Source organism: Macrobrachium nipponense, chromosome 35 (assembly GCF_015104395.2).
Source record: "Macrobrachium nipponense isolate FS-2020 chromosome 35, ASM1510439v2, whole genome shotgun sequence".
Classification (NCBI taxonomy): Eukaryota; Metazoa; Arthropoda; class Malacostraca; order Decapoda; family Palaemonidae; genus Macrobrachium; species Macrobrachium nipponense.
In genome coordinates, this window is record NC_061096.1 from 22,415,853 (window position 1) to 22,439,745 (window position 23,893).

Here is a 23,893-nt window from a genome sequence, read left to right on the forward strand (position 1 = left end):
GTGTGTGTGTGTGTGTGTGTGTGTGTGTGTGTGTGTGTGTGTGTACATACATACATCCTTACATATATGTACATGTATACATCTTATGTACATTATCATGTGTTGTTCATTCTCTATGACAGAGAGTCTCATTGTCAGCATTCCAGCAACTGTTGTCACCTAGAGATGACTGTAACTCCGTGAGTTCTGCTTTTGGGACTGTCAGCCCTGCAGCAGGTAGTCGAAGTCCGTCTCTTTCCAGTGGTAAGTGGTTTTTTGTCCAAAGTTGCATTCAAATTGCTTAGGTTAAATCATTTCTTTATGTTGTCATGAGTTACAATTATCTTCTCCATCACTTCTTTGTTGTTTAAGCTTGAGTTACCTATATAGTACTGTAAGATTTTTGACAGTTGTACTGTAGGTATTTTCTTCAAATCATTGCCTTCCAGAAAAGTAATATTTTACAGTAATTAGTATTTATCAGTGCTGTAGATGATATTCTCTATGTTCATTCTGTCAATCACTTTGCCAAAATTCTTAGAATCTTAGCTAGATTAGAAAATCAGCTATTTTCTCCTAGTTTCTAATGAATAATAGTTTAATATCAGAAATGTGTAAGAACCTCAGATGAAAAGTGGTTAAGATCCATCAGAAAACATCATCAAAATATGCAGTAGTATATATTCTGGCTTCCTGTGAAATTATTTTACAAGTAAATAGATTTGTGGCTTTGGTGGGGGGAGCAAATGTAAAAGCTTTTATTAAAGCACGAGCCAGTTACTTTCTTCTGGGAAGATTGGTAGATAAGGCTGTTTATATTTTTTTTTAGAAACACTGTCTTACACATATCTTCATAAGGATGTTCCTTATGGGCGCAGGTTTATAAATCAGAACTTTTTGCAAGCAGCATGTATATAAGAATTCCTGCATGTCTTAGCTTAATAGACCCTAAGTATTATTTCTGTAGGATTTAGGAAGCACAGTATGTGAAAGCATTATAGTATCATTATTTTGCTTCTTCAGAAAACCGAGGATGTTCACCATCTCCAAGGCATGATGAAGCAAGCACAAACAGTGAAAGGGTAAGTATTCAGGTTATGATGGTGCTCAAAATATTTCCTTATTTTGCTTTGAGTTGAATCGAAAGGGAGAGTAAGTTTGGGTATGGGTATAAAGGAATTTAGTCAAATGGGGATTATTTAGTCAATGGATATTTTATGGGCTAGAGTTTTTATATTAAATACCAAGGAATTCATGACAATCATTTGTAATTTTAACTCCAAATGTCATCTTTGCTGTTCTTATTTAATGTGTGTCTCCTTTTATCAGATATATTTCACTGGTGTGAAGGACCCAACCAAAGAATTGAGCTACTTATTTCAAGATCCCTTAAACACCGGTACAAGGCCAACTTATATGGCCAACCGTTATTCTTTTGTCCCAGGTGGTAAGTTAAGATATGAATTGTTGAATTATTTAAGTTCCATTTCGATAATCTTCCATTATTATTTTATTCTTAACAAGTAGTTTTTTCAGTTAGAATTTTAAAAACTAAAATGGTACCCATGGTAGGCAAGTAGCTGTATTGGCTGGTCTATAACATTTTAAAAAGTATAGAAGTTATGCACTTAGAGAAATTATATAATTTAGGAAAAGACCTAAGCTCCCTTTTGAAATTATGTGCTTTGGACAGAAATTTAGTTGCTGTATTAAACCTGTACTATATTACATGTGTTGATAGTATGATGTGGTCATATATAAGGCCTTGTAAGAATATAGTGTATATTTTGCTTCATAATTTACATTTATAAGACTTTGTAACATTTGTGATAAAGTAAAGCTCATGGTCAGTGTTCTTCATGATTATATAAGTCCTAGAAAATTTTCTATTGAATAAAAAGAATAGTTCATATATCCCTTGTCTTTATTACACAAATATTTCATGCTCATAGAAATAATTATCCAAAACCCAGTACTAATCAAAAACTGATCTATGTGAAGAGCTCACCCATTACTTTTTTCGGAATGTATAGCTACAGTTTATTACCAATTTCTTGAGTTTTTTTCTCATTCACGAACAGATGGAAAAGACAACCTTCCACTGCCGCTTTGCAATGATCGGGAACATAAATCTGTTTTCCACGACTTGTTCTCTGCTTTGCCCGAAAGTAGTGTGAAATCTCTCACACTTGACTATCCTTGTCTCTATTTAAGCACCTTGGACCTAGTTTGTTTAGGAGATGCAATTCGTAGAACAAAATGTCTTGAGACTTTAAAACTTCAAAATTTGAAAAATGTAAGTTAGATTTTATGTGTTATATATATTTAAAGTATAATGGCAACACTTATCTTTCTGACATACATTAATCAAGTGTATTTGTTGCTACATTTGTATTTAAAGATATGTGTATATGATTGAATACATGTCCTTGTATATAGAGAATCTAAATTTATTTTTCTGTACATTATTTAGTTTTTAGGGAAAGAGAAATTACAATATATACAATATTTCTAATTCCAGGCCAAAAAGTACATTCCTGTGGTCTTAGGATTAGGACAGTGCCAATCCCTTACTAGTGTTACACTGGAATCGAAGAGTGTAATAATAACAGATGCTTCATTCTCCTTAGCCTGTTTAGCATTGAGGAATAATACTACATTGAAAAAACTTTCACTGGCTCAGTGGGAGTTTAGTATAGAGGTAATGTACTGTATTAATTCCATAGGAGCCACAATATAAATGGTTCACTTTTTTAGTGCAACATATAGTATTGTGAATACATATATGTTTTATGTAAAAAAGATGCAAGTAATATCCAAAGATGGCAATCAGCTTAGCTTTGAAATTTAAGATTAAATGCCATGAATCCATACAATAACAAAATTCTTATTTTATTTGACTCATTGGCTAAATGAGAACATATTACCCACTTAAAAAAAGTGCAGAACTGATTAAAGTTACATGAAAGCCTCCCCCCCTTCACCATTTTAGCACCATTCATTTCCATCTTGGTGGTAGAAATGAGCACTGACTATCACAATAAACTTTGCTTGTTCATACACGAACAAACCTTCAGTCTTAACAATACGATAATTTCTAGCGCCTAGCTGGATCCGGTTAGAAAGCAGATGAAAGCAAGGAATCTTGTGATATCTGGCAACGCATGCATAGATCGGTTGAAGAGTGGTCAAGAACCACGCACCTACTCCACTGCATTAGTCTTTTCTTTAACCGCCTGGGCGAGAGTTGTGTTTAACCTCTCTTGGCCTTTACCCGGTTCATTGCCCATTTCGCTTGTGTTTAGTGTGTGTGTGTGTGTGTGTGTGTGTGTGTTTGGCTGATATTATGGCTTCTTCTGCTCCTTCGCGGCTTCGTCAACGTGTGTGCCCCAGAATTCCAGGTTTTCCGGGCTCTCGTTTTTTGGCTTTAGCAGCGACTTCGCCCCACATCACGTGTAGTAGGTGCCGTTCTAATTTTTGTTCTATAATGAATCCTTGCACGGAATGCCGGACATGACCTAAAGAGCAGTGGAAGTCATTTTATAGCAAGAGAGAACATTGGAGGGTTTCGACTCTTCCTTCATGGGAAGGTTTTTCGCCTCTTCCCGATGCTTCGTCTCCTGCAGTATTCAACCCCCATAGTAGCGTTGTTCCTGTGTCTCCTTCCTTTTCTTCCATTGATTCGTCGCTGGAAGTATTAGGAGGCCACCAGGCTGATGTTTGTAATGTCACATCTTCTTCGGGAGTTAATTTGATTCCCGGGAAGGAGGAGGCTTTTTCATCATTCTCATTTATTCCAGTCGGAGGCGTCCAAGATGGCGACGATTTGGAAGACACTCGGGCTAGGGTGTCCCCTGTCCTTGGAGGGTTGCTAGCGCACTTTATGGAAGCTCACACCCCCCCCCCCTCCTCAGGCTGGCCAGGCCATCCCCCTTCCTCCCAGCCTCGTCTTCGTGGGTAGCCGAGGTCAGCCATCTTGTATTGCTCCGCCAATGACTGCTGCCTCTTCTTCGAGTCGGAGGGAAGCCGTGGCATCAGCAGCGTTGATGACGTCACGGGATCCGTCTTTGTGTATTCCTTCGCCAGTGGCGTCTGATTTCCCTTAGCACCGAGGGGAAGTCGTGACGTCACCACCACTTGTGATGTCACTCTCATCGATGATGTCACTCCCAGTCGTCTCCTCTGCTCTGCCTCTCTCAGCCGTGACGTCATCCCTGCCGCCCAGTTCGCTACATCTCCCTTCCATGTCATTGGAGCCTTCTCTGGCAGATCAGTCTGAGGTTATATGCCAGACAGTGCTTAAGAGAAACCAGTGCTGTCTTCCTCTCCCTCTTCCCCCTCTACACCACGTCGGCGTATCAAGCGTTGGAAGGCTAAGGACTTTGCCCTTTCTTTGCCTACAAGGGAGGAACAACACGGACGTGTTCTCGAGAGTGTTGGTGTTTCGGGGAGTGTTAGTGTACCTTCTCATGTGAAATCTGCAGTGGCTGCTTCGTCCTCTCCTTCGAATTACTGGCGTGTTACAACCTCCCCCTTCCGTGCACATCGCAAGCATGTTGCAACCTCCCCCGAACATGCACATCGCGAGCATGTTGCAACCTTCCCTGTCCATGCACATGATGCAAGTGCTCCTTCTTCTCTAAGGCCTATTTGTTACTGTAAGGATCTCAAGGCACCTGTCAAGAGGTCGAAGGTAGTGAGAGCGGAGTTGGTGCAGCAGGAGTGTTTGCCTGCCTCTCTCACTGGTGCTTCCAAGGGTTCGACTCTGGGGGATTCTCCTTTGATCTCGAGTGTTCAGGATTCCCCTCCAACTCACGTTCGTACATCTGCCACGCCTGTGACCATTCATGGACATGTTAATGAGTCATCTGTTGGAGGAGTACATAGTAATGTTCCTAGTCTTATAGTGGGTTCGTCTCGGGAGTCGACGCATGGACCCAGCCCAGACAGGTTAGTTGGGGTTTCGGGCTATTTAGCTGCTGATCCTTTCATTAATTTTACTGGGGAAGGTGCTTTAGAGGAACCTACGGATCCTTCTCGTCGTCGGTCTTCGTTACCGGAGCAGGAGGAGGGAGACACGCAAGAGTTTTTGTCTTCCTTTTTGGAAGTTATTGATCTCATTCGTGGGTTCAACAATTTGGAAAGTAGGACTCAGGCTCGGTCGTCTTACACTCCTTCTTGCTTGGAAGCCTTGGTGGGAGCTACACAGGATCCCAAATCATCTCTTCAGCTTCCTTCGTCGGGGCACATTCAGTTGGTCTTGCATAAGGTTAACGCCTCTGTTTCAGACTAGGATGGTTCGCTTCACTTTAGGGGCTTTACCAAGCTACTACCCCCCGCCTCTCACGAGACATAAGAAGTACTATGCTACGAGCTCTGCTTTTTTAATGTCGCACCATCTTAACTCAGATGTCATTCGCCTAAAGCTGGGATTGACTTTGGAACAGGTGAGGTCAATGGCTCTGTCCTTGTCTCCGTAAGATGCCTCAGCATTGGAATCTATGGCAGCCTCCATGTTGCAGACGGTTTCTTGGTTGGACTTCTGGTCTGTGGTCATTGCCAAGATAGCTTCTGACAGGTCCCCAGAAGGGTTGGTGAGTGCATCCTCATTTGCTAGTCTGTTGCAGTCTGGGGCAAGGCGTTTTCATATATCGCTCACCTCAGTGCTAATTTATGGGCTAACCTTCTTCTGATTAGAAGAGACGCGGCTTTGTCTAGGATGGAGAGATCACTTGACACGGAATCCTTGCTGGCACTGAGGAATGGAGATCTGTTGGAGTCCCAATATTTGTTTCCTCGGACAGAGCTCGAGAATGCGATAGACTGGCGCCGGGCTGACACTAAAGACAGACTGGTGCACCAGGCCGTCTAAGTCGGAGTCTCGTCCTCGGAGACATCCGGCTCCTCCTCCTCCTCCCCATGTCCAGCAGCAGTCAAGGAGATCGTCGCCTGGTAGGCCGTCAAGGAAATTGAGTTCGGCAGGGCCTTCCCTTTCGACTCAGCCTAGGTTAGAGGATCAACGCCCCTTTCGCTCTTGTTTCTTTAAGCCAAGAAGGGGTCCAAGGGGCAGAGGTAAAGGGGGCCGTCGGTAGGTTAGGCACCTCTCCCTCTCCTGCGCCATGGGTGGGGGTTGCCTGGCGGGCCATTGGGCCAAATGGCAGTTATGGGGCGGAGAAGTGGGTGGTAGATGTCCTTCGGGTGGGGTACCTACTGCCATTCAACTTCTCTCCTCCTCTCTCAAACAAGATTCTCTGAAGTTCTTGGCTCTTCGGGAGGAAGTGCAGAAAATGCTTGACAAGGATGTGATAGAGGAAGTGGTGCGTCTATTCCCGGGGTTTTACAGTCACATCTTGGTGCCCAAGGTGTCGGGAGGATGGAGGCCTGTGATCGACTTATCCACCTTGAATCACTTCATAAGGAAGACACAGTTCAAGATGGAGACCCCACGTTCGGTGGTGGCAGCCGTGAGGGAAGGTGACTTCATGCTGTCGATAGACTTAAGGGACATATACTTCCAAATCCCTGTTCACCCAACGTCCAGGAAGTTCCTTCGCTTCTCTCTTGGGGACAAGGTCTTCGAGTTTAAAGTCTTGTGCTTTGGGCTGACAACAGCCCCTCAAGTGTTCACAAGGGCCTTCTCTCTCATGTCAAGTTAGGCCCATGCTCAGGGGATCCGTTTGCTGAGGTACCTCGACGATTAGTTAGTCTTGGCAGTTTCCAGGGAAAAGCTACTGCTGGACAGATAGTCTACTTCGGTTCTGTCTGGAACTAGGCATATTAGTCAACCAGGAAAAGTCGAACCTTTTATCCAGTCAAAAGATTCTCTACATGGGCATGGTCATTGATACGACAGTGGCAACAGTTTTCCCGTTGGATCAGAGATTGGAGAAGTTGTGGGTGGTGGCGCGCAACTTCCTGTCGGAATCACATCAGTCAGCTCATCAGTGGTAGGTTCTTCTAGGAGTGTTGTCTTCCCTAGAGAAGCTGGTCCCTCATGGGCATCTTTATCTTCGGTCTCTGCAATGGAGGCTGGGAAAATTCTGGTCTCTGGCAGGGGACTCACCCCTGTTAATAGTTCCTCTGTCTCTGGAAGTGAGAGAAGACCTTCATTGGTGGTTGGACGACCAGAATCTTTTGAAGGGTGTCCCTCTGCATTCTCTTCCACCGGACTTCCTTCTGTTCTCAGACGCCTCCCTCGCAGGTTGGGGAGCTCATTTAGGCAGCCTCATCACTGCAGGCGTTTGGAGTTTGGAGGACAAGCAGCAACATATCAACGTCTTGGAGCTGAAGGCAGCCTTCCTGGGTCTGAAGGAGTTTCGGGAGAAGGTAGAAGGTCATTCTGCTGTTTTCATGTTGGACAACACCACGGTGATAGCCTATGTGAACAAGCATGGAGGCCTGGTTTCTCGTCAACTTCACGCTTTGACTGTTGAGGTTCACCAGTGGGCGGTCAGCAATTTGGTAGAGCTCTCAGCCAGGTACTATATCCCAGGCAAATGGAATGTGGTCGCAGACAAACTCAGTTGTCAGGATCAGATCCTAGGCACAGAGTGGTCCCTTCATCAAGTGGTAGCAGACAAGCTTTTCCAGGTTTGGGGGAGACCCATGCTGGATCTTTTTGCAACTCACTTCAACAGGAAGCTGGAGATATTCTGTTCATTGGTTCCAGATCCTTTAGCATTGGCAGAGGACACATTCCAACATCCCTAGGACAACCTGGAGGTGTATGCCTTCCCTCCGTTTTGTTTGATCCGTCAGGTTCTGAACAGGCTAATGAGTTCACAGGGTCTCAGGATGACTTTGGTAGCTCCTCTGTGGCCTCAGGCGGAATGGTTCCCAGATCTGCTGTCGTTGTTGTCAGAGGTTTCGGAGATTTCCCCTTGGCGACATCTCCTGAGTCAGCCCCATGTGGAAAGGTTCCACCAGTCAGTAGAATCCCTGCCTCTTCACGGTTGGAGGCTATCAAGTATCTCCTCCGAGCGAGAGGCTTTTCTCAGAGAACAGCAGGGCATATGTCTAGCAGTCTCAGAAAGTCGACCCCCGCGGTTTACCAAAGCAAATGGGCGATCTACTTTGATTGGCGTCGTAAACGGGGTTTTTCTCCACTCGCAACCTCTACAGGCAGTCCCCGGGTTATGACAGGTTTGGGTTACGACGTTCCGAGTTTAAGGCGCTTCTCAATTATATTCATCATCATTATTTCCAAGGTTAAGACGCATGTTCCAGGGTTATGACGCCTACAACGCTCATCTGGCAGATGAAATATGACACCAAAAATGCAAAATAATCATTATTTGAAGGTTTTTTTTTATGGAAAATGCAATAAGAATGCAGTTTACATAGTTTTCAATGTACCCAAAGCATTAAAAGTAAGGTTTTCTTAGGATTTTTTATGATGTTCCGGCTTACGACAATTTTCGGCTTATGACGCATCTCAAGAACGGAACCCCCGTCGTAACCCGGGGACTGCCTGTATTCAGCGAATAGCAGACTTATTAACCTTCCTCAGGGACGAGAAACGTTTATCCGTTTCTGCCGTTAGAGACTACAGGGCGGCCCTGAGTTTGGTGTTACACCTCAAAGGTATCGACATCTCTTCCTAGAGAGCTCAAGCCTCTGACATGGGATGTTTCCTTGGTTCTCAAGAGCTTCACTAAGAGTCCATATGAGCCTTGCGTCGCTCATCTGACAGGAACTTGATGCTCAAGACAGTTTTCCTTCTGACCTTGGCATCTTCGAAGAGGGTAGGAGAGCTCCAAGGTCTGAGCTATGATGTGAAGCACACCAGGGGTTGGGGGTCGGTGTCCTTCGAATTTGTGCTGGATTCGTGGCCAAGACCCAAAATCCCTCTGTGCATGATGACAGGTTCGCTTCGTTTTCCAATCCATCGCTGAATGACTTTGTGGGTGGTGATGTTCAAGAGCTTTTGTTGTGCCCTGTCCGGGTACTGTGTTGCTATCTTAAAAAGGACTCGGCATCTTAGACCAGGCTGCCACAGACTTTATGTTAGCACAGGCCGTACAAAGAAAGAGGTGTCTAAGAATACTATCTCTTTTTGGATACAGGAAGCCATCAGACAGGCATACTTGACTCTTGATGATTCCACCACCACGTCTGTGCAGGCTAGAGCGCATGACGTTAGGGGTATTGGTCCCTCTCTGGCTTTCAAAAAGAACTTGGCTGTACATAGAGTGCTGAGCGCTAGTACTTGGTTATGCCAGTCCACGTTCACCTCTTTCTATCTTAAGGATGTTGCCCACAGATCTGCGGACACATTTTCTCTGGGTCCTGTGGTGGCTGCCCAACAGGTTGTGTAACTCATAGTTACTCATAGTTGCCCTTAACCTTTGTATCTTACCTAGGATGATTGTGTGGATGAGAGAATGAGTGAGTTGGCTGGTCTCCTTCTTTCTCTTGTACCTTTCCTTCTTCCCTCGGGCGGGTTAAGGAATAGACACGTCATTCGCTGACTGGTCTGATACAGGTGAGTCAGGTAGTCATACTGATAGTGTGGTCGCTTAATATACAAATATCATACCCTCTATTTGGTACCATATGCTCCACTCTTTGGCAAGGAGTGGTTGGGAGTAGTACAAACCCTGGTGAATTGGTTTGCTTTTGGACAGTCAAAGTTTCTCTTTTTTGTTCCCTATACAATGGTTCTCCCATATATCATTGTACGTCACTCAGGGTTTGAGTGGTTAGATGTCAATTTATCTAGCTTCTCAATGGGCTTCAGTCCCTCTCCAGAAATCATTTCTTCTGGAAGCTGGACTGGTGGGTAGGGCCCCAGCTGGTCTTGGATGTCTTGTACCTCCCTCCAAGTATGAGTCTATCCTATTGTTAAGACCGAAGGTTTGTTCGCTCATGAACAAATGACAAATTTTCTAAGACAATTTGTATTTTTCATAGCTGCAAACCTGACGTCTTAACATTATACTGCCCGCCTCTAGCCGCCCCTCTGTTGTTAAGACATCCTGAGTTGGGAAAGACTGACGCAGTGGCGTAGGTGCATGGTCTTGACCACTCTTCACCCGATCTATGCATGCGTTGCCAGATATCACAAGATTCCTTGCTTTCATCTGCTTTTTAACCGGATCCAGCTAGGCACTAGAAATTATCCTATTGTTAAGACCTCAGGTGTGTAGCTATGACAAATACAAATTGTCTTAGAAAATTTTTCATATTATTAACCTTCATACAGCACTTGATAGATTTAGTCACTATTTTAAGGCTGTTAACTGTTGATTCTTTTTGTGCAGTTTTTCTCTAAAGGAAAAAAGAGGTTCCATGAGAACTGTATTACTTGTTTCCTTTATTTAAAGTATTGAATGGTATTGTGCATGAAGTTCTCTTTCTCCTGCTTTCTGCTTTCATGACCAGAAGATAGCCTACCTGGCAAATCAGGAGAATACAGAATAAACAGTCAGACATGCATACAGACAGAATCTGTGAGAAGGCCTAAACCATAGCTTATAGATTTAGTAAAGAGAACATGGATAAGAGAAAGTAGAGAGATACCAACCAGGAAAGAACCAGTCAGTAGTAGCAAAGCATTTGGTTGCACTTCTTCCAAGAAATTCAAAGAGCAACACGTTATAGACATCAGAATAATCTACAACCTACATATGAGCATAACCAAAAGGTTGGATGAAGGACCAAACCAAACGATGTTCTCACTCCTCAAGACAGTCAGGACCCTGGATGATAAGTAAATTTGTATAGCCCTCACTATTAAGACACAAGCTGGTCATGGACAAGAGTAGGAGGGTGAACATTGATTAAGAAAGACCTAGGTAGGCCAGTGATCAGAGTGTCATGAAAATTGATGTAACCAAGAACGGTCTTGGCAGAGTAAAAATTATCACAATGAGTAGAACCTTGGACCAGATGGCAGTGCCATGTAACATTTGGATGGCCCTAAAAAAATCTTCTAAATGTGTTCAGTGCCAACAGATTTTCACTTTCCCATATTCAGAAATTCACAACGAATAAACCTCCTTGAGAGTTCTCAGATCTGGTGAGAGGTCAGTCAAGATGTTTTCAGTCTAGATGAGATTCACATAGTTGCCATTACCTTATGTATATGTATTGTCTTGTTCTGAAATATTTTTAACTCTAGGATTAGCAGTTACTTTTTACATTAGCCAGGCTAGGTGGATATGAAAAAATGAATAGCTTGTCTGTGAGGTAACCTATATCTTTTGTACTCATAGAGAACAAAAATTTAATGAGTGTACCATCACCATTCATATTCTTGTGGTTTTAAGAAGGGAAAGGTAATGCACAATTGCATCATAACCACCACAAAAGAGTAAGCTGGGCTGTTTTAGGCTGCGGAGGGCCTTTTATAGTTTATCCTTAGCTGGTATGGAATCGCAGTTGCTGCTGGTAAAGTGCCAAGATATTTCTTGACTATGGGAGAAATACTGATGCTACATTGTCTTGAGGAATAGAAGACCCAGTTGCCTTGAAGTATGCACCTTTGACATTTTTCAATCATGGCAAAAGATAAAAGGCTACTTTTAAGGTTAAATACACCTAGAAGTGTGAAGATAACTGATTTATTCCTAGGTTCTGGCCTGCTTTTGATACATTATGGAGACAATATTGGGGTTACAGGTAGCTGGTTGGGATCGAGACCAAGACCTAGCGTCAGATGATGTGAGTGACGTATGCAAGTGAGTGGAAGGGCACTCCGTGACTGGCTGCAAACCTGGTAGTTGGGTTTGGCAATGAAACCCAGAACTTACCATTGTTTCTCTCACCTCTTTAGGACAAGTTGATACCATTAAGGGATTTTGACAAAGGAAAAATCAATTTTTGGGGGAAGACCTGTGTCGTCCGGTGAAATGTCCCTGTAGCACACATTTCTAGGTATAAATAGATGCTAAATATACCAGAGAAAAAGCTAAATGGAATGCTGAAGTTACTACCTTCAGCTTGCTCACCCATAGGGTGTCGGTATAAACACAAGGGCGAGTGGAAGCCATTACCGCAGGTTTTCGGCCAATTAGAAGACTACTCTCAAAACCCCTCTCTAGGTAGGTGCCGTTACAACGACTACTATATGTCTACCTTCCGCTCGCTACTACTACAACTCCCGCCCAAAGGCTTCATTCCTAAATTACGCACCCAAGCTTGGGCCGGCTAAAGGGTGGGGATCAGGAAAAGAGAGGGATGGGTTCACTGGGCGACACAGGTCTTCCCCCAGAAATAGATTTTTCCTTTGTCAAAATCCCTTTTCTGGGTTCGACCTGTGTCGGCTGGTGAAATAGTATCAGAGAATTGGTCATACAAGCTTGGTAAAACACAAAATTTAATAGATATAGTTTAAGGAAAAATAAAAATAAAATTTTCTCTTAAAATTATGTTTCAATAACCAATGTAAGAGTAACAAGTTACAATGGTAAAAAAGTGGGAACAAATATGACCAAATCCATACTATCCTGAGAAAAACAACAGGTAAGGAATACAAAATTAACAAATATAAACTATGTACATGTCCGGAAGTGGGTTGATAAGCAAACCAGCCCGGAACCTAAGGGAGACAGGTAGGGATTACGAGCGAGGCAGGTAGGAAAGAGTGAGTATCAAGGCAAAAATTAATAGCAGAATAAAGGAATAGGAAATAGAGTTATAAGACTAGGTCATATCATTGAAGACAATACTCCCTGCAGCCACTGCCAAAAATTTAAGGGCCTCTAAATTCTTTAGATAGTGGCATTTAAATACTGCCGGGGATTTCCAACCCGCATATTTTTTAAGATCCTCGAAGTTCATATTGTGAAAATAGTTAATTGAGGTAGCCACTGCCCGGATATCATGGACGTGAGGGACTGAATCCGGATTGGCTTGTTTAATAAAATAAAGAATTTGTTGTCTGATTCCTTTTAAGGAAATGGTTCCGCCTTTTTCTCTAATAAAAAGAGGACCTGAAGACTTTTCAGAAGTTCTGCCCAGATAAGATTTTAATGTGACAATAGGACACAATGATGAGTCCTGTGTGAGAGGTATAATTTTCCATGGAGCCCACCTGTTTTGTGGGTCTTCATTCTTTGCTAAGAATTTCCGATCTGGGGAGAGAAGAACTTCACCCGACGGGAGGAAATCAATGTGATGTGGGTCTCTAGAAAGAGCTGACAGTTCAGATATTCTGGCGCCTGAAGCCAGACTCATTAAGAATAAAGTTTTCCTGAGAAGGGTTATATATGAGCATGATTCATTATCAGTGTCTGAAGCCAACTTGAGTACATTGTTTAAAAACCAGGAGACCGTGTGGGGGCGGTCCACTGGTCTCAGACGGGCACATGCTCAAGGGATAGATGAGAAGTACGAATCTGTCAAATTGATATTAAAGCCAAGCCGAAAAATCTTCCTTAAGGCAGATTTAGTCATAGTAATGGTACTAGCAGCTAGGCCTTTTTCAAACAGGGTTCTAAAGAACGAAATTGCCAGATTCGTAGTCATCTTTTGGGCATCTGATTCTTTTAGAAAGATGGCCAATTTCTTTACTGCAGAATCATACTGTCTGAGTGTTGATTCTCTTTTATCTGATTCTACGAACAGGATGTTTAGTGGATCGACACTAGCATCCTTCTGTGCCGCAAACTTCATGAAGTCCATAAAGTTAGGGCATTTAGAATTCTTGAGGAAGCTGACACAGTCCGAGTTTGTACTATTTGAGTCAGTTCTGGATTGGGAATCCGTCTGGGACGGAGATTCAACTCTAGTAGAAGAGGAAACCAATTGCTCTTCGGCCAGTTGGGTGCTACCAATGCTACCTGTCCTGTGAAAGATCTGAGTTTGTGCAGGACTTTCATCAGGAGGTTTACTGGTGGAAATAGGTAGATCTTCTGCCAATTGTTCCAGTCTATGGACATCGCATCTGTGGGGTGAGCTAGGGGGTCCAGATTGGGAGCCACATAACACGGAAGTTTGTGATTGGACTCCATGGCGTACAGATCTACCTGAAGGCCCGGGATTTGATTGCAAATCCAATGGAATGATTTTGTGTCCAAGGACCACTCCGACTCCAGCAAAGTTGTTCTGGATAGTGAGTCTGCAATGACATTCCCTACTCCTGCCAGGTGAGTAGCTGACAGGTGCCAATGATTTTTCGTTGCTAACGAAAAAATTGCAATCATTACATGATTTGCTTTGCTCGACTTGAAGCCCCCTCTGTTTATGCAATGAACTATCACTGTGCTGTCCGAGACTAGTCTTACATGACTGTTCTTGACTGGAGCTAGACGTTTTAAGGTCAGAAAAATGGCCATTGCTTCTAGGACGTTGATGTGGAACTGGACTATCAGAGACGGCGGGGGAAATTGCAGTGGCACTGATTTGGAGAGACTCTGGACTTCTGTCCATGGACGGAGTCTTTTCTTTAATATCGGCGGAATCAGAGAGATCTTGTCTCTGAATTTGTTGTTGGCTCTTTTCCGCCAGACTCGATTGATATCCTTCAGCCTGGCTTTCAATGGAACGTCTGTTACTGAGGCAAACTGAAGAGAACCAAGAATTCTCTCTTGGGTACGATGAGAAGCCCTTTTGTTCTTGAGGAACTGTCTCGTAGCCTTTGCTATCTCTCTGCACTCTCTGATGGGAGCGATAGTTTGTGTGAGGTTAGGTCCCATTGGATTCCCAACCATTGAAAGCGGTACACCGGAATGAGACGGGACTTTTCCTTGTTTATCTGGAAACCCAGATATTTTAGGAATTCTATTACCTTGGCTGTTGCTTTGCGACACTCTTCGTCGTTGGTTGCCCAAATGAGCCAGTTGTCTAGGTAAGCTACTAACATTACCCCCTGAGCTCTTAGTTCTTGGACTACTGTCTCTCCTAGCTTGGTGAATACTCTGGGCGCTATGTTGAGCCCGAATGGCATGACTCTGAATGAGTAAGCTTGTTTTCCTAGTTTGAAGCCTAGGTATGGAGAGAAGTTTCTTGCTATCGGTACATGATAGTAAGCGTCTGTAAGATCGATAGAGGTGGTGACGACCCCACGGGGAAGTAAGGTCCGCACCTGCGAGACGGTCAGCATGCGGAACTTGTCGCATTGAATGTATGAGTTGAGACGGGACAGGTCCAGAATCACTCTTTGTTTGTCCGAGTCCTTCTTTGGTACACTGAACAGACGTCCTTGAAATTTCAGGCGACTGACTTTCTTTATTGCCTTCTTTTGAAGGAGATCTTTGGCATAGTCTAGTAGGTCTGTCGTTGGAGTCTGGTGAAAACTGACTGGTGGAGGAGGCCCTTTCTCCCATTTCCACCCCAGACCTTTCGATACAATGCTGTGGGCCCATGAACTGAAGGTCCAATGGTCCCGAAAGAGATACAGTCTCCCACCCACCTGCAGAGCCTCACTGATTGGTTGAGGTCTTACTTCCTCTGCCTCTAGGGCCAGCTCTCTGTTGGAAGGCACCTCTGGCTCTGCTACTCCTTGCATGTTTATTGTAGCCACGAAATGCTCCTTGTGACTCAAAGGAGGCGTTGAAGGCTGGGGAGGTTACTAGGGCGGTTGAAGTCGAATGCTGTTGAGTCGGTTGACTCTGCAGCAGGACAAACTGTTGTTGTGGCTGTGCCTTGGATGTCGAAGGCTTGCCGATCTGGGAGACAGGAACCGCTTGAACCAATGTCTGAGGTTGAGAGGACGGGAAAGGCTCGTATTTCCTCGGCCTCTTCCTACCTTTGGATTGTGGTCCGGGGGCCTCAAACTTCCTTTTGAAGGGAAGTCCCCAACGGACACGAAGGTTCTGGTTAGCTCTAGCTGCCTCGCTGAGGACGTTGTTAACCACATCCTCAGGGAAGAGGTTGGCACCCCAGATCGACGCCTTTATGAGCCTGTTCGGTTCGTGTCTTATGGAAGCATTTGCAAAAACATGCTTCCTGCAGGCTCGCCTAGCCACTATAAAGTCATACAGGTCTGATTGGAAGGCCTGTAATAGTGACTTTGTCCTCCACCGTAGCTTGCAGAGTCAATTCTGCACCTTCGACGTACAAGGAGTTGGAACTCCTTGTGGGGCCACAATCATTGTATAGCATCCTTTATGGGGTGTCAACTTTGTGTTGACACACTCCCATTCCGTGAGGGTACGGACCCATGCAGACTGGGCCTGGTCCCTAGGGTAGATAACTGTCTCCTTTGGGACTTTGTCAACCCTGACTAGCGCATCTTCGGCTAGTCTAGCGTAACCTGGGAAGGGAAATTGAAGGCCCGCCGGGAAGAACTCAAAGTCTTCTACCGGTCGGGTTCCGCAACCTTCAATGGTCAGCTTGCCTTCTGAGAACGGGGCATGCAGAGCCAACCGCCACGGGTTGCTGTTTTCAAATGGCAGTAGCTTGGATGCGTCCGGTACTGTCACGGACTGCGGTGTGGTTCCGGACTGGAGGAATCCGGACACCAATTCCTCCTGGGCCCGTAACCTCTGGGTCAGAGACATGATAGACTGACCCTAAGTCTCTAAGCCTGAGGCGAGTCGAGTGGACATTGATTCAAGCTTCGAGTCCACTACCTCGCTCATCTTCAGCATAAGAAGATTTGCGAGAGCCTCCTGGTCAAAGCCAGACTCCGCCGGTCTGGCTTTGGAGGACTTGGCTCTCGACCCCTTGGGTGGGGTAGAAGCTTTAGCAGAGGAAGTCGACGGCTTGGGAGTCGATGATGACCTTGCAGAGCCTGCTGGAGAAGGCTTGGTTGGTTTAGTTACCTTTGGCAGGGACCTCGTCTTCCAGGCCTTGACCTTGGGGATTACTGAGGCCGATCTATCCCAAGTGGGGAGCCCTGGAAGGAAGGGGGAGAAGGAGTGGGACTAAAAGGGAGACTACCTGACTCACTTACCTCCTTACCTACCTCCTGTTCCTCCGTGGCCATAGGTTCTCGGTGAAGACTGATGGCCGCTATTTCTTCAGTGACAATGTCACACAAGCCCTCTTGGTCCTCCGGGGCGGGTTGGGTTTCTTGACAGATGCCCTCAATAATGGGAGCCGCCACTGCCGCGGGTACAGCCACCGAAACTGGAGCATTTGGATACAGGAGAGAACACAGCTCCTCCGACAGCACATAAGGTTGGCCAGATTTCACGTTTCTCCCATATCCTCCCACCCAGGCCTTAAGGGACCCCATCGATGAAGTCTTGAGCGCCAAACTAACCTGTAAAAATAACCAAATTAGGATCTCCTGTGTCGAGGAAATTTCCCAAAGCCAAAGTGTAGCAGAAATTTCACAGAAACAACGAGGCGAGAATGTTACTTACTGACTCGTCTGTCACGATCCTCACTAGGTCATAACATACTGTACAGGCCTCCGGGTGCCAGACCATACTTCCTTCCACCAGGATGGTGCAGTTGGCATGAGATCGGCAGACCTCATGCCCGTACGGCCTATACAGGACGGCCAGACAACCCGTCACCTGGCAACGGACCACCTGCAAGTTGAAAAGTCAAATGAGTATCATCAAATAAAGCTGCCGGAGTTAATTCCGGCGGGATGAGTGCACTTCAACTAGATATTTAATCCGTTAAAGGCAATATCGGGTATAAATTTCAACTTACTGGATATCAAAAAAGCTCTGGATGTCTCCGCCTGCTCCAGAATCCGTCCTCGGGATCGGTAAAGCTGTAACAAGCGGAGAGGGCCTGATACGAGCAGAACAGGGGAATAAGGTAAGACCTAAGCCTGAGTCTGATCGCATCGCAGCAGAGTAATGCAACGTACCCAAATGTAGACGCATTATCTGAGCCCCGTTCCGTCCCCACCGAAATGGGGAGCAGCGATAGCAAAGAAGACGGAAAACTGAGCGACGGAAACAACGGTACAATAAACTCCGGTATATACTTTCTGGCGCGTGTGATGGTCGACCACACTACGTCGGAACCAATACAGATCCGGAAACATACCTACAGAGGCTAAATAAAACATGTTCTAACATAATCTCTTAAAGGCTTCACCTACTCCGGAATCCATAATTCCGTTATCATAACAGTAAAGGCCGGCGGAGACGGGCTGATACGAGCAGAACAGGGAAAATAGGTAAAACCTAGGCCTGAGTCTGATCGCACCGGAGAAGAGAAGCAATTCTAAGGTAACTAGAAATGCAGCTCTAAGCCCAGTTCCGCCCCCACATGAGTCGGGAGGCGGAGACAACAAGGGAGAATAGACAACTGAGCGGTGGAGCAGTGGTACGTACAATCCGGCGTATAGCCTGCTGGCTGGTGTGATGGTAGATCCCACCTGGCCAGAGGACCTACAGGCCTGGAGACATACTAAGGAGATTACACAAAATACTAAGCAACCAATCTCCTCCGACTAATCCCCCTGGATAAGCTATATGCTCTAGCGGTCGTTCATCAGTAGGATTACTTGAACAGCGAGCTAGCTAGGCAGTGCCGGAACGAGACCGGGTCAGGGGGAGGGGGGGGGAGTGTCTGGAGGAGAGTGGACGTGTCGTGATCGCCTGGCCACAGCAACTGATCAGTGACCCAACCTTTCGGGAGCTGTAACTAGCCTACCACTAAAGGGAGCAGAAGACGGTAGGCCAACTGACACCCTAAAAGGGGCAAAGGCCCAGGCTACACACAACAAGACAAACATAAAATAAATGATGAGGAATTACTGGAAGAACTGCGAAAAGAGGAAAAGGGGGGACGCACCCAGCAAGAACCCAGCCTAACCCTCCGAGATCGGTACAGATCCGGTCAGGTAGGCTAGCATGGCCTCTAAAGGATGTCATGAAGTGGACGAATAGAACCTAACTAAACCCTCCAAAATCGAAACTTCCGATCTGGTCAAGTACAATAGGTCTAGGCCCTACAAACATGACACGAGAGGGACTCTCTGTCCTGGACCACTCTCCCAGCAAGCATAATAGCCTGGACAGGAGGCTGTAAGGGAGGGGCCGAAGGGGTGGAGGGGCAGGACTGCCTGACCTACCTTCCAAAACCTAGCCTAGGTCTGGTCGGGTAGGCCAGGGAAGGCATCGCAAGGACTTCCAACCTCAACAAAGAATATGAATATTTTATCATAAACGTGCATATAATCGAGTGCATTACTGACTAACATCGAAAAACACGCTAAAAGAATGCATGCATGAATACCGCGAGAGAGAGAGAGAGGTACCGCTCTCTCCACAAAAAACTGGCGTACTATAGGCTAGCCTAGAAGCCAAAACACACTATACTCATGTATAGCATATGAAAAATAAAATCGTACGTACGAAGGGAAACCAACACACTCCTGAGGGACTGAGGACAAAAAGGGGGCCACAAAAGGCTAAAATAACAAAAGATAAACATACACAAGACTTCAGAATACGTCAGGAGCGAGTTAGGCCCTACGACATAAGGATAAAATTCGTAAAACCAATGCTCCAGAAAACGACAAGAGCTAGAAAAATGATGGGGTATACAAAAACAGTAGTCTAAACAGTGAAAAGCAAACGGTGAGGTAAAAATCATCATAATATAACAATGGGAAAAAACGCACGCCGCAAATGATGCACCCAAGATGGCGGATATAAAAGGAGCATCAGCCCAGTTCGCGAGAACCAAGGGGCCAAATAAGGGCTAAAAAGGGGATGCATCGTACCCTCACGAGATACAAAGACGAAAAATGGAATACTCAACTTAGATGAAGAAGCTTGGGGCTCTGGGGCAGACATGCTTCGCCAAAAACACTCGAAGAGGGCAGTGAGAAAAACACGTGCGGACACTGTAGCGTGCTAATACAGGAATGAAGCCTTTGGGCGGGAGTTGTAGTAGTAGCGAGCGGAAGGTAGATGTATAGTAGTAGCGAGCAGAAGGTAGATGTATAGAAGTCATTGTGACGGCACCTACCTAGAGAGGGGTTTAGAGAGGAGTCTTCTAATTGGCAGAAAACCTGTGGTAGTGGCTTTCACTCGCCCTTGTGTTTATACCGACACCCTATGAGTGAGCGAGCTGAAGGTAGTAACTTCAGCATTCCATTTAGCTTTTTCTCTGGTATATTTAGCATCTATTTATACCTAAAAATGTGTGCTACAGGGACATTTCACCTGCCGACACAGGTCAAACCCAGAAATGTACATGTTGCTAAACTGTTCAGCAAGATGATCAGTGATAAGACATTAAGACATGAACTGAATCTCAATTCTTCAGTTTAACACAAAGCCTGAAAGCAGTCATTACATTTCCAAATATTATTCATACATTGCCACTTTTGAAATTATGCAAGTCATCTCTTGACTACAGTGTAACACAGAAATGCCCATTATTGTTAAAAAAAAAACAACTAGGAAGTAGCCCGCTTTAAGACTTCATACTTTATAAAAAGTATCAGAAGATGAGTTGCGAGTTCTAGATAGAGCAGTAGAGATTATTGATGATTGAGGTACTCCAGCCAAGATGAAATGCTCAAAATCAAAGCATTTTTAAACTGTTTCTTTCTACATTTATGTGAATTAGAAGTTTCACTGTGGTTCCTGCCTGCCTTGGACCTTGGCCAAGTATCCGTCAGTATTAGTTTCATCTGGCCAGATGTTGTAATAAATAGGAAAAGTTTTCTGTTTTAATATAACTTCACCAGAAATATTCAGATCCCTAGCCTTGAGATTAGTATGGAGACTGATCTAGAGAAAACTTGGTGACCATCCAGAAGACTGACTGCGAGTTTTAAATACAGGTGTTGCTTGTATACAATTAAAGGTCTGTGAGTAACAAAGAGTATACAGTATGTATAAGATTTCTTATTGCAAGAAATAACACTGTGTAGCTGTTTGGAATTTGTTTTTTTATTATTTTACTTTGAGCTAGTTTTCATGTTGTGATCTTAAGTTTCCTTGGTATGAAACTGGTTCTCACATCTTTCATAAATTATACAGTTACCAAACTTAGTTCTGGCGAATGTTGTTACATGATTATATTTTTCCAAGATTCTTTATGTTAACATTGTTATGGGAGTGGAGCTCCCGATTGGATTTTGTTTGGCTAAGCGCATTATGGATAAACATAGATTACTTAGCAGGAGCATCTTATCTTGGAATGTGGGTCCATGATAAAATGTTGAAACTTGATAAGGTGTTATGTTATAAGATTCAGAAATCAAGTAGGATTTTGGAAATCAGGCGTATGTTGAAAAATCCAGCTTCAGTTTACTGTCATGGCACCTTTGATTCACTGTGTCCTACTTACTCCACGTGCAATTCGTCCTTATAGGGAGCAACGCACATATGGTATTGTGCTACTACATTGCCTGATGGGCCATTGGGCCAAGTGGCTGAGTTATGGGGCGGAGAAGTGGGTGGTAGATGTCCTTCGGGTGGGGTACCTACTGCCATTCAACTTCTCGCCTCCTCTCTCGGACAAGCCACAGCTCAGGAGGGTGCATCCTTCAGATTCTCTGAAGTTCTTGGCTCTTCGGGAGGAAGTGCAGAAGATGCTGGACAAGGATGCGATAGAGGAAGTGGTGCGTCCGTCTTCGGGGTTTTACAGTCACATCTTCTTGGTGCCCAAGGCGTTGGAAGTTTGGAGACCTGTGATCGACTTATCCACCTTGAATCACTTCACCAGGAAGACACGGTTCAAGATGGAGACCCCGCGTTCAGTGTTGGCAGCTGTGAGGGAAGGTGACTTCATGCTGTTGATAGACTTGAGGGACACATACTTCCAGATCCCTATTCATCCGATGTCCAGGAAGTTCCTTCGCTTCTCTCTTGGGGACAAGGTCTTTGAGTTCAAAGTCCTGTGCTTCGGGCTGACCACAGCCCCTCAAGTGTTCACAAGGGTCTTCTCTTTCGTATCAAGCTGGGCCCATGCTCAGGGGATCCGTTTCCTGAGGTACCTCGACGATTGGTTGCTCTTAGCAGGTTCCAGGGAACAGAGATTGTCTGCTTCAGTTTTGTCTGGAACTGGGCATCATGGTCAACCATGAAAAATCAAACCTCGTACCCAGTCAAAGGATCCTCTACCTGGGCATGGTCATCGATACGGCGGTTGCAAGAGTTTTCCCGTCGGATCAGAGGCTAGAGAAGTTGCAAGTGGTGGCGCGCGACTTCCTCTCGGAACCACATCAGTCAGCTCATCAGTGGCAGGTTCTTCTGGGAGTTTTGTCATCCCTGAAGAAGCTGGTACCTCATGGGTGTCTTCATCTTCGGTCTCTACAATGGAGACTGGGGGAATTCTGGTCTCCGGCGGGGGACTCACCCCTGTTAAAAGTTCCTCTCTCTCTGGAAGTGAGAGAAGACCTTTGTTGGTGGTCGGACGACCAAAATCTTTTGAAGGGTGTCCTTCTGCGTTCTCTCCCCTGGACTTCCTTCTGTTTTCAGACACCTCCCACGCAGGTTGGGGGGCTCATTTAGGTAGCCTCATTGCCTCAGGCATTTGGAGTTTGGAAGACAAACAGCAGCATATCAACATCTTGGAGTTGAAGGCAGCCTTCCTGGGTCTGAAGGAGTTTTGGGAGTAGGTAGAGGGTCATTCTGTCGTTCTCATGTTGGACAACACCACAGTGGTCGCCTATGTGAACAAGCAGGGAGGCCTGGTTTCGCGTCAACTTCATGCCTTGACCATCGAGGTTCACCAGTGGGCAGTCAAGCTCTTCCAGGTTTTGGGGGAGACTTATGCTGGACCTTTTTGCAACTCAATTCAACAGGAAACTGGAGATATCCTGTTCATTGGTTCCAGATCATTTAGCGTTAGTGGAGGACGCATCCCAACACCCCTGGGTCAACCTGGAGGTGTATGTCTTCCCTCCGTTTTGTTTGATCCGTCAGATTCTGAACAGGCTGATGAGTTCCCAGGGTCTCAGGATGACTTTGGTAGCCCCTCTGTGGCCTCAGGCAGAATGGTTTCCAGATCTGTGGTAATCGCTTTATAGCAAAGAATAATAAGTTAAAGGAAAGGAAAATGTATCTTCTTTGAGAGGTTCTGCAGCCAGGAGGCATTCACCCACGTGTTGGAAGCGCCTGTTCTCATGATTATTCTAGAATCGCTAGGTGGGGTATGGAACTCGACAGGCGCCGACGTGTCGTCAGAAAATGCAGCGAAATATGATGCAATATTTTGTCGAGATCCTTCTAAAACGTTCCTGTCATCTCGGGAGTCTGTGACGTTCACTGGTAGGCCCCGTCCCCAGATCGCCGTATATAAACGACTGACGAAGTAGGAGAGATCAGATCATCAGTGAGAGACCAGCAGATCAACAGAGATCATCAGTGAGAGATCATCCGAGAGATAAAAGAAGAAGGAACAGGTGAAGGATAAGAGAGAAAAAGGCGCACGAGAGTTTGATCGAAATCTGGTCAAGTTGTCCAGTTAGAGAGAGAATTACAGAGTTTTTCCAACGTTGAGCAAGCCTTCAGAGAAGAAATGTCCTACAAGGTGGTTTTGAGGAGCAACCTGCCCTTTGAGTATCAAGAATACACATTGTTTTCTGCAGTACGGAGTCAAGAAGACGTCTGAAGTTATAGTTCTCCTTTGTGAAGCCGTCGCTTCGAGCATCGATTTTCAACAGCTGCAAAACTGGCCAGCAAGTATTTCATTATGACACCGTTTCCCCAGTTCACATACTGTAAGATTTTATCTTTGTTATGTAAATAGGAGACACCATTCTGCATTTATCTTTGTTAGTAAGCTTGTAAATAAACTTTTGTTCCGTTTGTGTTTCTTTCTATATTCGTATCCTCAGTTTCAACTGTTGGTGTTGAATTCTTTTTGTTTATTATAATATTGAACCTGTAGCGGACCTCTCGGGGTCCGTGACAATCTGCTGTCGTTGTTGTCAGAGGTTCCGAGGGAAAATCCCCCTTGGCAGCATCTCCTGTGTCAGCTGCATGCGGAAAGGTTCCACCAGTCAGTAGAATCCCTGTCTCTTCATGGTTGGAGGCTGTCAAGTATCTCCTCCGAGAGAGAGGCTTTTCTCAGAGAACTGCAGCGCATATGT

General features: G+C 45.1%; 1 protein-coding gene across 1 annotated transcript in view; it reads left to right on the forward strand.

Annotated features, from left to right (window-relative positions):
* LOC135208474 (uncharacterized) overlaps positions 1-23,893 on the forward strand; it is a 122,131-nt gene that overhangs the window by 84,066 nt on the left and 14,172 nt on the right. Inside the window, exons 10-14 of the mRNA XM_064240701.1 lie at positions 123-243; positions 1,003-1,061; positions 1,309-1,426; positions 2,061-2,275; positions 2,501-2,680. Of these exons, the coding sequence (XP_064096771.1) occupies positions 123-243; positions 1,003-1,061; positions 1,309-1,426; positions 2,061-2,275; positions 2,501-2,680 (693 nt within the window). The remainder of the gene's footprint in view (positions 1-122; positions 244-1,002; positions 1,062-1,308; positions 1,427-2,060; positions 2,276-2,500; positions 2,681-23,893) is intronic.